General features: G+C 41.3%; 1 protein-coding gene across 1 annotated transcript in view; it reads right to left on the bottom strand.

Annotated features, from left to right (window-relative positions):
* LOC104082471 (calcium/calmodulin-dependent protein kinase type IV-like) overlaps positions 1–16,605 on the bottom strand; it is a gene marked incomplete at its 3' end in the record, with an annotated part of 38,226 nt that overhangs the window by 13,818 nt on the left and 7,803 nt on the right. The window contains exons 2-3 of the mRNA XM_009585603.1: positions 2,641–2,703; positions 1,933–2,015 (exon numbers count right to left, since the gene is read on the bottom strand). Of these exons, the coding sequence (XP_009583898.1) occupies positions 1,933–2,015; positions 2,641–2,703 (146 nt within the window). The remainder of the gene's footprint in view (positions 1–1,932; positions 2,016–2,640; positions 2,704–16,605) is intronic.

Raw genomic sequence — 16,605 nt, forward strand, 5'->3', positions numbered from 1 at the left:
CTGTAAGTCAGGACATTTCCTTCATGCGTGATAAAAAGATGTATGGATTGAAAAGATTAAGCATGAGAAGGGAAGCCTGCCCTAAGGCAGAAAGGGAAGTTTACCCTCACTAAACCCCAGAGGGCAGCCATTGTATAGCACAATGTAAGTGTTAATCCTTCAGCCCGGCCGAAAGAGAGGAAAGGGACAGCTAATACTTAACTGATGTGACTAGTGCAAAACATCTTGGCTGCATATTTCTATTAAATTATTTTTGCTTTAAGATTGAAGAGTGAAGTAATGCTCCTACTGCTAGGCTAACAGCTGAAAATAGCTTTTTATGTTTTTTGTTTCACTGGTTGTTTTTTTCCCAAATCACACATCAGAGAGGACTGTATTGCCAAAGTTTCCAGTTCTGTTGTATATGGAGAAAAGGAGGACGCTGAATTCAGAAGACCTCCATATTACTAGTGCTCATTCGTAGCATCACAAGGGGGCACCGCAATTGTAGTAAGTGACTAAACGGCTTTGCTTCTCATCAGGCAACGCCAGACAGCTCGTCCTAGCCAAACTACTGGATTAGGCATACAATTTTTGGGAAAGATCAATCTGAGATCTCAAATCCCATAATCACTGCTGACTACAGATTACAGAATGTTGAAAATATTGTAATATTAAATCCTAGTTCCATCAAATAATGCAGTTCCCCATCCTGGATCCCATGGAGTCTTTTGTCTTCAGTTCTTCTACCACACAGATGGTTGCTGCCCAGGAACCATCCATCTCACTGGCATATATGTGTTTTCCCTTTGCAAACTCTTCTCATCAAAGACGCCTGCAGAGTATTCAGCCTTCCTGAAAACCACCCAATCTGAAACCACGTGGATATATAAAGGGCTACGTGAAAGGTAAGGCAACTTGCGCAGGGTCCTCTCTAGCTCAGGACTGGGTGCTCGCTGGTGGTTTAACTTGCAGCGCATTTCTCTTGATTGCTTTGGCTGAGTATTGAGACAGTATGCACCTTTCTTCTATAGAACTAAAGATGTTACAGGCGGAGTTGCTTTTGTTGTTCTTCAGAAACAGTTCATCTCAAGGTTGTAGCTATGACCATGGTACAAAAAAAAAAACATGGTACTTGTTTTCTCAAGTCAAAGATACTTCAGACTGAGTCTTCGATGCGTATTTGTTTAACAATCCTCTAAAATACTATCTTTAATTACAGAAGAAGGAAGATCAAATAACCTGTCCTTACATGAGTTGGAAATTACCAACGCCAATGAATTAATTGATTTACTCAAGCCAGTATCAAATGTTTTTCGTATCTTCTCTAACTCTAAAAAACCAAATTCCTACCAGTAAAATATCGCCCTAACATTATTACAGAATTATTTCACTTTATGCATATGCACCTACACCACAAGCACGTGCAGCATTATGAGCAATGCCTTCAGAACTTAATAGCTGTCTTTGTAACAAAAACAGAGGTTTTATAAATACAAAGAATACCAAAGAGAATTTCTTTCTTGTTACTCTGCTTACCAAATTTTTATCTGACATAACACTATCCTCCCGGCAGGCTGATTGCCACCTACCATATTTTATGATGACCTCTCAATGGGATTTCGCTAGTTTTTCCTGCCTTTTGTCTGCTCTAGCACACTCTGATGCTCTGTACCTGCTGAGCACCTTCCTTCAATAGTGTGCACTCTTCAGAATTTACTGACAATTTCCTCCATTTTCAACTCATGTATCCTTTCCAAAAAAATCTCCTGATAATCACATTTCCAAACACATTTTTAAGCCAATTCCTGCAGATATTTACTCATGTGAATAAACCATATGCTGATGAAATAATTCCAGTAATTACTTACACAGGGATTATGTGCAGAGAAGAAATCTGGACTGTAACATCCTTGGGGAAGGTACTGAGTGAGGTGTGTACAGTTAACTTACCTGTCAAATAGTTCTCCACCTGTGACCAACTCCAGAACAAGACTGATTTCTGTAGGGGTCTCAAATATCTCCTTGAGTTTTATCTGGTAAAAGATTACAGAAAGGATTCATTTTGCTTATTTGTCTTCTTGCTGAAGAATCAGCATATCTCAGGGCCAACAGCAGGTAACAGACCACAGCCAATAAAGCAGAGGATGGTACCAACTGAAGTTGGTGCATCATTTACCTTGCAGGTGAGCACGTTATTGTGCATGTTCTCTCCCACCTCCCCTTTTTTTGCTAGCTTTATCTCCTTTGCATTCACTTTTTTTTTGTTATTTTCATACTCCTCATACCTCAGCAACCTCTATGTAACACAGGAGTTTAAGAAGCTACTTTCAACACCTGTCTGCCAATCTTTCAGAGTAAGTGAATGTAAGACCTTCCCCACCCTCCAAGGACTGACAACACCAACTTGCCCTTTCATTTACAGAACTTCTTTCTCACTCAACTCTGTCAGAGCATCAATAATTTATTTTAAATTGTAAGTATAATTCAACAGTCTTCCATAACGAGCTGCTAACGCACTCACGAGGAGAACCCAAAGCTTTAATCCAGGAGTCTCCCAAGTCTGTATAGGTGAACCACAACAGTAATCTCTCAGGAAGAGAAAGAATTTTAAAAAAACAAAGAAACAAACCTGGAGTGAAAGAACAAGGTTAAACTTACAATATTTGGATGTGAAAGGCGAAGAAGAACTCCAATTTCTGTGCGGACAATTTTCTTGTCTACCTGCATAAAAGCGGAGAGGGAAAAAATGAAAAATTTATTTCTATGTCCACCATAGAAACTTCTAGATGCATCACAAGAAAGTATGTATGAACAGCATTTCTAGATCTCCTAGGAGAATAAGTTGATGTGAGACCCACAAGTCAAATATACTGTAAGGAGTAATTTTCCTTTAACACGAGACAGATACTACAACAGAAAAACATCTGCATCTAGCAAAATGATTACAAATGTACATGTAAGTCACGCAAGAAGTAGAATATAGGAAAGATATCTGAAAAAGGTGCTAAAATTCTTATTTTTATTCAAGTCCTGCCCTCGTCTATTGTTACTTCTGTTGGTTCAGTTTATGCCAGAATAGCTTCCTTTTGACACACTGTTCCACAGCTGTACTGGAAAAAGATTTCTGCACACAGGATGTGCACATCAAAGCAGTATAACACACTGCTTAGAACAAAAAAGTGATGCAAAGGTCAAACACCCCCAGCCACAGACAGGGTATAAGGTTTAACTTCAACTTGCTTCAGATATATCTAACAGAATGGTCTATTTATGCAAAAGACTATCTGTTCATTAAACCTCTGGGAAGATTAGCCCTTCTTTTCTCAAACTGCAGTCTTTAACAATCCAGGCATAACCCATGTCCTGTTGGGGGACATCAGTCATTTCTCACAAGAAATGCAGACCTAGGGAGTATTTCACTCCGCAAAGACAACTGCAGCTCTCCCAGAACTTGAATGCTTAAGCAAGCAAGAAAGGAAAATGCTCGTAAGCAAATTATGCATGCTTTTATGTGGCTAAGGTAATTAATACATTTATGAAGAAACTATCTGGTTTGCAAATATTCTCACAAACCCTAGAGAAATCCTACACTGATGACAATTATAAACATATTTCTTCTACAGCACTTTTCATCTCAGGGGTTACGAAATGAATGAGAGTCAGCAAGTTAAGTCACTACCTGTTTCCAAACAGATGACACAGATCATGTCAAGCAGAACATTTTGAGGCGGGGTATGTGGGTTTTTTTAGTGGAGGCTTTTCATCAAACACATGTTTTGGTTTTGGTTTTTTACATCATATGTGAAATGAACAGTCATAATACATAAACCTTCAAAAGGGACATAAAACTACCTTCAAATTCTTAGTGAGAAAGAGACTTGCTTAAAAACGATCCCCTTTTTTTATCACCTGAAAGAAGAGATATGCTTCTCAGTATTTTATTTTTTCCAGCAACAACAAAATCCAAGTATCAGTCACATTCAGAACTACAGGATAAGCAGAATTTGATTATCCCCTTGAGTCAGTCAGGAATGATTCCAGGTTAGTAATACCACAGTACTCTGACAGTGGTATAAATGAGCAGAGAACTAGAGCCCTTAGGGATTTCTTGAAATTCATTGACATTTAACCTCTTTTAGTGGCTCTGCCAGAAAGCAAAATGAAAGAAAGAAAAAACACCTTTGGACACATTCAGTGCATGTGAGAAGCAGCAGAAAGCAAAAATCAAAGAGGAATGAAACATTCCATTAGCTGAACACCTAATTGGAGGTAAAGAACATGGTCAATAACTACATCTTCACAGGTAAACGCCTGCTCTGGGATCGAATACAGGATCCTTTAAGCTCTGTGACCATCACAGGCTTTATAAACTTTATTGCTTTCTACTCTGAATGCAAGTGTTTCTTTGCTCTTGCCTGCTACATAAATATCGATCAGCAGGTTTGAAGAATGGTCTCCTGTGCAGTTTTCCTAAAATGCTATGAGCGCTAGCCTGTGGTCTTACTCGATTTCAACATCCCCTTGGCATCAGTGCCGTTACTCAACTCTGGGTTACTTCTCTGAATGCAAATGCACGGCCAGGGGCTCCAAAGTTCACTGCTGGGTAGCAAGGGGCTCTTGATGATCAGAGGGTAATACACGCCTGGACTGTTTTCATATGCTTTGCACCTCAGACAGGATTAGAAAAATTAATGTACAATATTGCATGGATGGTCATTTCCCCAGGAGAGCTGTTTAGACTGAGCAATCTACCTTATCCAAAAGCACCACTACAAACTGAACAACCTACAGTTTGTTTTCTGCATTTTTGAAAATGTTTGCGCATCAAGCATGCCTGGCTACAAGCACGGAAGGGGCTGTCCAAACTCTAAAGATGCTTCCTTTTGGCACTGAGTAGTTACAACTGAGAAACTATACAGGCCTCCTCTCATCTTGCAGGTGGCAACAAGTTCAGTGAAAAAATGAACTGAGACCCAGTTTCGGGTCCTTGCTTTTCTAGACATTTACTCTGCAACCATAGGCGAGTCCCTCTGTGATCCAGTTCCTCACCTGACACAAAACAGTAGACTTTCATAATACTTCCTCAGGTGGTGGTATGAGGAAAAGGTACCTAAAAACTGAAGATGCTACGATGTAATGGCAAATATGCCACAGAGAAACACTTAGGGGTGTTACATATTTATAAGCATCCTGGAAAATGGCTATTGGGATAGATTTTACAACAGAAGCGTGCATGCATAAGTGGTATGAGTCGTTCCAGATTAAAAGCAGCAGCATATGTAGTCATGGCATTTTATTACAGGCAGCCTGTTTTATCACTTTTATTTTCTTACCTTCTCCTACGCTAAGTATAGAGCTATACCAACACTTACCTTGTTTCAGCTCCTTCCAACAAAATGTACCTACGTATATCAGGGCCAAACTTGGCCTATATTTAGTTTGGGCAGGAGTACCAGCAATTCAGCTACTTATATTCCTGACGGAAATTATTTGATAGGGTGACAGTCAAGCATTTCACTCTGTAGTGTATGTTGCCAGAGTAATAAATTTAAAAACTCAGATAATTTTACCAAAATATCCTATTACCACAAATGTTTGGGCAAATTAAGTATGTTTGACTAGATCAAATACAGTGGTCTGATTTGTGTAGATGTAATAACAGACCAAAATGAGGCTGCAAGACTCTTTATTTTTGTCTCCTCCTCTTTGGGTGCAATATGTAACAATTTATCTGAGCTTTCCTTAAATTAACATTTCTCACAGAGGCATCAGTGAGACCTTTGTGAGTATACCACAGTCAAGAATAATAAGGTCAGCAGAACCGGTCTGCTTGTGAAGAGAGAAAACAATCAAATGTTAACTTTCAGATGTTTCCCGGTTCCACTAGGTCAGCGATTATCCTTGTACAAGCTTCCTTTATTCTTTGCTTTTAATCTATGCTAAATGGACTAGAGTATGCTTTTGGTCAAACATTTCATTAGTATAATTTGATTTCTTCTTGAAAGATTACTCTTCTCTGTGTGAAAAACTGACACTAATTCCGTACCAGGTCGTGTGAATGACTGGTTGGGTGATTTTAACACTGGAGCGATTTTACTGAGCTGTATTTTCTGTTCGCAAACTTTAAATTGCAAGCAATCAAGAGGCATTTGCTGTGATAGGTCTACAAAGCAGCATTCTGCTGTGGTACATTGGCGTCAATTTGAGAAGTCATTTGCCAGGTAATCCTGAAATGGTTATTTATCAGTTCTTCACCACTGATCCTAGGCATGAAGGTTTCACTGCCCACAGATCAAAAAAATCAAAAAACGTTGCTAGATGGCCTGTAATTATTAAAACCCACATCTATACGCTTCCACAGCTTACCTGTGGAGACATCCACAAGAAGCGCTAAAATGCAGCAAATCTGCAAGAACTGCTTGCAGGTGCGATACAGTCCTGCCTTGTGCTGTGGCTTGCAGTGCTCCACAGTACACTTTAGCAAGCAAACCAGGAGCTGTGACTGTAGCACGGGTAAGCATCTGCATGCTGGCTTTAATCTAACTACATAAAGTACCTGCAGCAGCAAAGATCCAGCAACCTGAACTTGGGAACAAGAGGCAGTCCAAAAACCCAGTGCCTGAACTGAAACGTCTGTCTGTACTGCAGCCGGACGCATGGCTTTGCAGTGTTACCTAAGATCACTAGATAAATGGTAGCATGCTGCGTGCACTCAAAACTGCAACCATATGTCCTGTTTACAGACAGACAGACATAGGATTAACAGCATTAACAGAGTATTTCACACAACCAAGGCCCAGGAAGTTAGGACAGCATTTGCAAGTGTGGGTGAATGAAGTCATCCACCCCTTTAATTTATATTAAAGCATTTACATAAAAAAGGTAATTATTCCTGGATCATTCCTAGTATTTTGTCTCCCCAGTTACTTCACTTCTCTAGAATTAGGCATTTGTCTGTTTTACACATATGTGTCTACAAACACTGTGTCTTTGAAATTTGATACTGGTCATCCAGTGAAGTAGCGCTAGGTCTATACTCAGACTATTTCTGATCTATAAATTTCAGACTATTTTGACAAGGGAAAGGGCTGGAAAAATCTTTAATGAAAGCTGAGATTCTTCCATGTTTTCATGCCCTGAGATGGTGAGGTGGAGTGATGCTACAAACCTCTGAGATGTAAAAGTGTTGCTTCTATCTGAACTAAATGAAACAAGACAAAATGAACTGTCACTGTAAATAGATTAATCCAGCTGCTGCCTTGCAATATGGTACGCCATCCTGAAAATACATGGCTAACAGGTGTACAGACCCCTCAAACTTAGTAAAGAGCAAGAAGCAGAGCACATTCCTCATCGTGCAAGACCAGTCTCTGCTGCTCTCCTTCCCCAGGGCGCTGTGGACATGGAGGGGCACATCTGGCCAGGTGTGACCACCACGCAGGTTGGGTGACAATGCTGTGCCCAGGCAAGTGGTGTGAAGCAGCCAATGCAAACGTCTCTCAAGAAGTTTCACAGCACTGCCCACCTCAGGGAGGCTGTTCACCCCAGCTCTGCACAGATCCTTATTTAATATCCCACTTATTGACTAACATGAACACCTCTAATTTGAGCAATGAATGCTTTATCGAACCAGCAGGTCAGGCTCTGAGCATGTATTTCACAGGGAGCATGCTGCAAATCATTACTGGCTTGCCACCACATTCTATTAAAAGTGCTTCCAAGAAACAATTTTTATGTTCATCTCAGCTAAAGTAACTGCTGTGCAGCCTAACACTTTCTGGATTCTGTGGAGTCAATTGCTAATTACTGTTTATAACTTTGCCATTATTTTGTCTTCTCACAGTTAAGCTGAAATATTAAAACCTATACAGACATAGACTACCCACAGGCAGAGCTGACGATTCTCTGGTAGTCTAAAAGGTCTGTTCCCAATTGTCACAACTACACACAGGGCTGCTGGGTTACCCAGGTTCTCTTGAAAGGTTTCAAGAAATAAAGAAACAAGCTTGGATTTAAAGCTTGAATTTAAATAAATCTTCACAAGAAGAAGATTCAAAGTAGATATTTTCTATACAGTTTTAGGTTTTGCTTTTCAATTTCGTAATGTCCTGGGTAACAGGAATTCCAGTTTCTGCTCAGCTTATACATAGAATATCTTCTCAGAAAGTCTTTCAGTCAAGACTTCAAGATTAAAACACTCTAAAGAAGACTTCTGAATGTGCTTTTTCATCTGTATAAAGCTGGGTAGTACCGCTGAAGTCATGCATCTGAGCTGGTCTCTGTATCAATGCGAGATACAGATGTCAGTCTTCACTATAACGGATAAAGAATCTTGGGGGATACAGAAAGTGGTATGACAGAAAAATCCCAGAACAAATGAAAATAGATGCTTTATATGTGACCCGGTCTATCTGTCTGAGTTACTCTGGTATAATTCAGTAACCAGCATGGCAGTGAAGAGTCGGTAAAAGCAGAATTAAAAAAAGCTCACCCTTCTGAATGAAAGGATACTTCTATCTTCCAACTAGGGCATTTATTTAACACCTGCTTCAGGTGATTTGATTCTTTGCATGACGTTTTTTTTTTAATGAAAATAGGAGTTTCTCAAGTAAAGAATTCCTCCTATGTTTTAGGGGCTGTTCTTGCTGGGACATTTCTTGACCTTCTCAGCAAGGTCAGCTGCTCTCTCTTTGTATGGGAGCAACCTTTGTACTCCTAATGGACTAATATTATCTTTTTTATATTAAAAAAAATGGTTCAAAAAATGGTTCAAAATAATCTTTTTTGTATTTTAAGCTTGGCAGGCTATTCCGGCTCTACCTCCATTCAAGCTGAACATGAGGTCCCTGAAGAACACATCAAACAATACAATCAAGCACAGCAGTAATTGCACAGCCCTGCAGTATCTTCCATAAACTCATCAGGGAGTTTTCACTCTGTAGGTTACTGAGAATTTTTATTTTGAGCCTCCATAAGTAAAATTGTATTACTAATGCAAAGAAAATAGACTATTCATTATTAAAGCAACTATTTTCTGTGCACATGTCCATACTTCCAATTTGTGGCTCTAATCCTTCAGTTGATGCATATTCTTCAGACTTGACACACTAGCATGGAACTACTGCAAGTTACATCAATGTGCTTGCATTTGTTCTGTTAGGTGCCTAAAAGTCCGCTTGTACGTGAAAACCTGCTGGCTGCAAATACAGATTAGCTGGGCTTGAACAAGAACATGCTTTTACAAAATGACAGAGAAATGCACTATCTGCATATGATAGTACTGTTAATCTGTTAAATATAAATCGTTCCATCAAAGAAGCAACACTTCTGTTTCTCAAAAAGCACAGTAGATTTGCAGGCAAACTATCAGGTGGATAGAGATGATTTGTAGGATTGTATAGACTTCAGCATAGTAAATCACATGCTGGCATATCTGATTAACAGGCCCTGCATCTTGTAATACTCGATTTCAATGGTAAAGCTTACTAGATGCAGGTAATAACCTCCAAAGACACACAAGCCTTTGTGAATGGGTTCTACCACTCACCCACATTAATTTGGTAGCATCACTGAAGGGTGAAAGATGGGTCCAGAGGCCCTTATTGCTTGCACAACACTGGTCATTTGCTATAATACATTCTATGTCTGAGTTCAAAACAAGTTATATGTTCATTAGAACAGGCCTTATTATATGCTGTGGTCTAACTATCTGACTAATTTGGTTGTTATTTCTGTTCCTGACTCATTTATACACAGATTTCTGCAAATATGTTTGATAATCATTGAACGGTTTATGCAAACAAATTTCAGGCTATTAGGTATTCATGAACTGCTCATTTCAGCTACTCACTATTTACAGTGTGTTACTGCCATTGCCACTGTTCCCAAAGCTGGGTGGGGGAGGACACTTTTAAGACACAAGAACAATGTGTAAATGAAAAGGTAAGTACTTTTTTTTTTTTTAGTTCAAAATAGTCACATTTATAGGATTATTTAGAAAATTGTACTTGCTATTTTCTTGCCTGTTCTTGCTTTTCACCTCTACAGTTACAAATGCAAAAATTTCCTCTCTTCTCAGTGAAAATCTATTAATCCAGCTTTTATTCTAAGTGATGTAACTAGTTTTAGGTATCTGGCATTTTGTAAAAGGCTTCACATTCACACCATTCCTCTGAATAAAAAAATTGCCACATAACAGTAGTCCCTTAGAAATTGAGAGCTATTAGGTGATAGGACATTTCCTATCATCCTATACAACATTTTATCTTAAAGCTACTCGAATTTCTTAGGTGTCCCCAGCTGCATGATAAGGATCTATAATACATTACGTCTACTCATATTATTAGCCAAGTGCAATGCCTGCTGCAATTTAACAAATTGCACATAAATAGTAAGCTAGTGTACCCATCCTTCTCTGAATTAACTCACACTTACCTTCACCATGCGAACCCAATGAAGGTTTGATGCATCAGGGCTACCATTAATATTGTAATCTCCATCACACATGTCAAATTATTCCATGTGATCAATGTACCAGTTTTGGCTGGGATAGAGTTAATTTTCTCCATATGGGGCTACGTTTTGGATTTGTGACGAAAATACTGCTGATAACACAGGGACGTTTTAGCTATGGCTGAGCAGTGTTTATGCAGCATCAGGGCCTTTTCTGTTTCTCACGCTGCCCCAGGCTGGGTGTGCACATGAAGCTGGGAGGGGACACAGCTGGGACAGCTGACTCCAGCTGACCACAGGGATATCTCATACCATGCAACACCATGCTCAACAATAAAAGCTGGGGGAAGAAGAAGGAAGGGGGGAGACGTTTGGAGTGATGGTGTTTGTCTTCCCAAGTAACCCTTACGCACGATGGAGCCCGGCTTTCCTGGAGGTGGCCAACCACCTGCCTGCCAGTGGGAAGGAGTGAATGAATTCCTTGTTTTGCTCCGCTTGCAAAAAACCCTGTCTTTATCTCAGCCCTCTCCTGAGTTTTCTCACTTTTACCCTTCTGATTCTCTCCCCCATCCCACTGGGGTCAGTGAGCGAGCGGCTGTGTGGGGCCGAGCTGCTGGCCGGGGTTAAACCATGACAATCAACTATATGCTGTACCACTCCATTTTGTAAGCAATAACATAAATGATGATTGGGAAAGGCCTAGTTGTGAGTCTGATGATCAAATGAGACTATTTTGTTCAAAATATTTCAGGTGGGATGAAATCTTGACAACGTCAGGTGGAGGTTAAGTCTCGCATGTTTTGTCTGATGAACCACCCTGAATCTCTGGACCTGCTGCTTAACTGACACCTATACTAGGAGACCTGTAATCTCCTGATGTTAGACAATTCTTCCTGTAGGTCAGCCCTAAACACTGATATATTGTTAAAAAACTGCTTAAAATTTACAGGTTATATACTTTATAATCTGAGTAACACAGAAAACCAGTAGATCCTCAAAGGAAAGCAGGGAAGGAATCCCTTGCAGAAACTTTTCAGAAACTGAAAATGTAAAATATTTGATATAGTTGGAAGAGGACATATAGCATGTAGAGGTGGTGAGATGGCTAAGAGAGGCAGGCAGACACGTGAAAGCAAGGCCTTATAACTAATTTAGAGAGCTTGCTTCACAGATGGGAAACTGTGAGCTGAGTTTCTTGTTCGCGCTATGTGTCAAAAAATAACATTAGACTTTACAGGACTGTTTTTGTCCCTCCATCTCTCCAATCCCTACGGAGGATGTCTCAACTACTACTACTAATGACAGCACATTAACCTGCCTCCTCTGCCAGGATCTATGAGCTGTGCTGGAAAAGAAGGACAAGTGACTGAGCAGGCTGAGAGCAGCAGGAACATGCAGTGGCTTCCCTCTCCAACAGATCACCCCAACCTGTGAATTCTGTGCACAAGAGCCACAGGGTGCCTTCCATATTTGATCCTGTGTTCCCTGATGCTTCATACAATTTGGGAGTAAATGGAGGAGATGCTGAAAGGAGGCAATTGTAAGCTATGTGAACTTGAACCAGAACAGGTGAATATTTGAATTCAGGAGACTCGCCTATGTCTCCCTTTATGGCCACTGAATTCACATGCAGATTTGGCAAATCACACAGAATCAGACCTAAAAAACACCTCTCATGCATAAAGTGTGATTTGGGGTGCCATTTTGGTACTTAAAAAAAAACACAACCCCTGAAAAACCCATGGGTTCTTAAGATACTGCAGGTAAAATCTGTGGCTACTTCAGCTTTTGGGTGAGGTCTAGCTACTCAGTGATGAGAAACAATCTGGGACCTTCAACCTAAGTTTTCTGAGGTCCTTGTTACAACTGCAATACTCTGACCATACTCTCATAAACTTTGGGATGAATGTATGAAGCTCAGTGGTAATAAAGCTGTCTCTCTTTGAATACATACCCACTGCATGTGAGGAAGAAGAACTGGCTTATAACACACAAGTTCTCAGGTGACATAACACACAAGTAAAAAGGTGGCATTATAGTGTGTGTCTGCTATAGTCCACCTGACCAGGAAGAACAAATGGATGAGGCCCTCTACAGGCAGATAGGAATAGCCTCACATTTGCAGGCCCTGGTCCTCATGGGGAACTTCAACCACTCTGCTATCTGCTGGAAGGATAACACAGACGGACACAAGAAATCCAGGAGGTACCTGGAGTGCCTCGACAATAACTTCCTCCTCCAACTGACAGAAGAGCCAGTGAGGAGAGATGCTCTGCTGGACCTAGTACTCACCAACAAGGAGGGGTTCATTAGGGATGTGAAGATCAAAGGCAGCCTTGACCGTAGTGACATGAGATGGTGGAGTTCAGGATCCTGAGGGCTGGAGGAGAGTGAAAAGTAAGATCACAACCCTGGACTTCAGGAGAGCAGACTTTGACCTCTTCAAAGATCTCCTTAGAAAAGTCCCATGCGATAAGGTTCTCGAAGGAAGGCGGGGTCTGAGAAAGATGGACAATATTCAAGGATCATGTCCTCCAATCTCAAGAGCAGACCATCCCAGCAAGTAGGAAGTCAGGCAAAAATGCCAGGAGGCCTGCATGGATGAACAAGGAGCTCCTGGCCAAATCCAAACACAAAAAGGAAGCATACAGAGGGTGGAAGCAAGGATGGGTAACCTGGAAGGAATACAAAAACATTGTCCGAGCATCCAGGGATGAAGCTAGGAAAGCCAAAGCCCAAATGGAATTGAACGTTGCCAGGGATGTCAAAGGCAACAAGAAGGGTTCTATAAGTAGACAGGTGACAAAAGGAAGGCTATGGCCTGCTGCTGAATGAGGCAGAGGACATGGTGACACAGGACATGGAGAAGGCTGAGGTACTGAATGCCTTCTTCACCTCAGTCTTTTAATAGTAAGACCGGCGTTCAGGAATCCCAGGCCCCAGAGACCAGGGGGAAAGGCTGGAGCAAAGAAAATGTACCCTTGGTGGAAGAGGATCAGGTCAGGGAAGACTTAAGCAAATTGAACTTACATAAGTCCACGGGCCCTGACGGGATGCACCCACAAGTGCTGAGGGAGCTGGCAGATGTCATTGCGAGGCCACTCTTAATAATCTTTGATCGATCATGGTGACTGGGAGAAGTGCCCAAAGACTGGAAGAAAGCAAATGTCACTTATGTCTTCCAGGGCAAGAAGGAGGACCCAGGGAACTACAGGCCAGTCAGCCTCACCTCAATCCGTGAGAAGGTGACAGATCCTGGAAACCATTTCCAGGCACACGAAGAACAAGTCAGTCATCAGGAGTATACACCACGGGCAAGTCATGCTTGACTAACTTGAGAAACTTCTACAATGAAATGACTGGCTTCATAGATGAGGGGCGAGCAGTGGACACTGTCTAGCTGGACTTCAGTAAGGCCTTTGACATTGTCTCCCATAAGATGCCCGTAGACAAGCTGTTGAAGTATGGGCTGGATAAGCAGACAGTAAGGTAGGCTGAAAACTAGCTGAATGGCCAGGCCCAGAGGGTTGTGATCAGTGGTGTGAATTCTAGTTGGACATCAGCAACTAGTGGTGTACCACAGGGGTCAATACTGGGTCCAATCCTGTTTAACATCTTCATTAATGATCTGGATGATGGGGCAGAGTGCACCCTCAGAAAGTTTGCTGATGACACCAAACTGGGAGGAGGGGCTGATACACCAGAGGGCCATGCTGCCATCCAGAGGGACCTCCACAGGCTGGAGAAATGGGCTGACAGGAGCCTCATGAACTTCAACCAAGAGAAGTGCAGAGTCCTGCACCTGGGAAACAACCCCAGCCACCAGTACATGCTGGGGGCTGCCCAGCTGGAAAGTAGCTTGGCAGAAAAGGCCCTGGGGGTCCTGGTGGACACCAAGTTGAACGTGAGCCAGCAACGTGTTCTTGCGGTAAAGAAGGCCAATGGTATCCTGGGCTGCATTAGGAGAAGTGTTGTCAGCAGGTCAGGGGAGGTTATCCTTCCCCTCAACTCAGCACTGGTGAGGCCACACCTGGTCTACTGCGTGCAGTTCTGGGCTCCCCAGTACGAGAGATAAGGACATACTGGAGAAAGTCCAATGAACGGCCATGAAGATGATGAAGGAAGGGACTGGAGTGTCCCTCCTATAAGGAAAGGCTGAGAGACCTGGGTCTGTTCAGCCTGGAGAAGAGAAGGCAGATTTCACCTGTGAAGTAAAGCATGCAGGAGGTAGTAGTTACTGATGTGTTATGAACTGTGGTACTAATTTCCTGGATACAAATACTTCACAGGTCTAGCCTCAGTATTTCATGTGCTCCTCATCCATAAAACATGGAAATGCTAACATGTTTTCTCACTGTGGTGTTGCAGTTGTAACACAGCAATGGCCCAAAAAGAATAACTGAAATTAGTTATAATAGTGAAACGAATAATTTTCCTGGAGTTCTGATTAACAGATTTTTGGCTTCTCATTTGTAGAAATTAGGGCTCTCATCTGCAGGAATTAGGACTTCTCCCACAAATTCTTGAGAGCCATGTCATAGAGTTCTTTTGACTTTGTATTTTCTCATATTTTTACATTCCAATCCTATACCTACTATGTTTGCCACTCAATCCAGAAACCTACAATTATTATCATGCTATTTCTTCTTGTAGCAGTATTCTTTTATCAGTGTATAAAGAGCTAAAACCTATATGAGTATAATGTATCTTGCAGACAAAATCTAAACTTCTGCAGGCTGATATTCCTCAGAGTACTGCTTAGAGGTCCTCGGAAGTTAGCATATCATGTAATCTTTGCAATTCTAAAGTAAATTTGAAATCAGAATTCTCTCAAAAAAACTGTAAATGAAAGTGACTTGAATACCACAGGACTGAAATACAAAACAAGCCATCTTATTTATGCTATTTCTTTTTACTTATGGAAATGCTTCCAGCTGGTTTCAACTATGTCTACTGAAAACATGCCCAGTTGGAGTTTCAAACATCTGCTCATTCAATAAATGCCAAGTATAATGGAATAGCTTGTTGGAAACAAACAGCAGTATTTGAAGGCTGCTTAAAATGAAGGGGGAGGAATAACAAAAAAAGTGGGGTGGGTTTTTTTACATTTATAGGAAAACATGTTATTAGTTATTTTTTATTTATTCAGGGTTTGGGGGTTTTTTTTGTTTTGTTTTATTTTGTTTTGTTGTTGTTTTTTTTTTTCTTAAGGAAGCCCTTCTTAAGTGATTCGAGCAGAGAGCAAGTTTAGTTTGGCAAAAATTTGGGATGATCCTCACTCATACACACTAGTTCTGCAGCCATCAACTGTCACAATATTCAGCTTAGAAAGTTGTACTGAACCTTAGTTCCAGTCTTAAGACATGCTCTGACCAGGCAACATATCTCATGGAGATCAATCAGTGATACCAGCATCATGTCTCCATGATTTCTCAAAGAAGCTTCTCTAACCGGAACCCACGGATAGTGCTGCTTGCACAGTTGCTGTGTTGATTTCCACCTTTGCTTTTCCATTCCTACCTACATGCGGTTGGTCTTTCTCTTAAAGGACATAAGACAAAAGGAGACCACCTCAGCTGAAGAGGATATATTTTATCTTGAAATATGCCAGTGTAACCAGTTTGTCAAGTGAGTACATGCTGATTACTGACGTCTTGGTAAAATAAATCCTCTCTCTTATAGACCTCAGTTAGATTTACCTCTCTAACTGAGGGCTACAGAGAACTCTGCTTCAGGCCACAGGAATAAGCCCAGGATGCTACGTTTTAAGTCGTATGCTGTTCCTGTTTTATTCCAACAGCTGAATTGCCAGTGTTGGAAAAACACTGTGGTTTCTTATCTTTCGCCCTTTTTTCTTCATTTTTTGTGCTTGTAGCCAGTTTTCCCTTAATCCTTTGCTTGACAGCATAGAACAAGCTCCTTCTCTCTCTCTGTCCTGGTTTCGGCTGGGATAGAGTTAACTTTCTTTCTGGTGGCTGGTGGGGGTGCTGTGTTTTGGGTTTGGTATGAAAGGAGCTTGATGGCCCATTGATGTTTTGGTTGTTGCTGGGTGATGCTTGCACCAGGGACTTTTCGACCTCCCATGCTCTGCCAGGTGCACAGGAAGCTGGGGGGGGAGCATAAACGGGGCCGCTGACCCAGCTGGCCCATGGGGTATTCCACAGCTGGCCA

Source organism: Fulmarus glacialis, unplaced genomic scaffold (assembly GCF_000690835.1).
Source record: "Fulmarus glacialis isolate BGI_N327 unplaced genomic scaffold, ASM69083v1 scaffold25329, whole genome shotgun sequence".
Classification (NCBI taxonomy): domain Eukaryota; kingdom Metazoa; phylum Chordata; class Aves; order Procellariiformes; family Procellariidae; genus Fulmarus; species Fulmarus glacialis.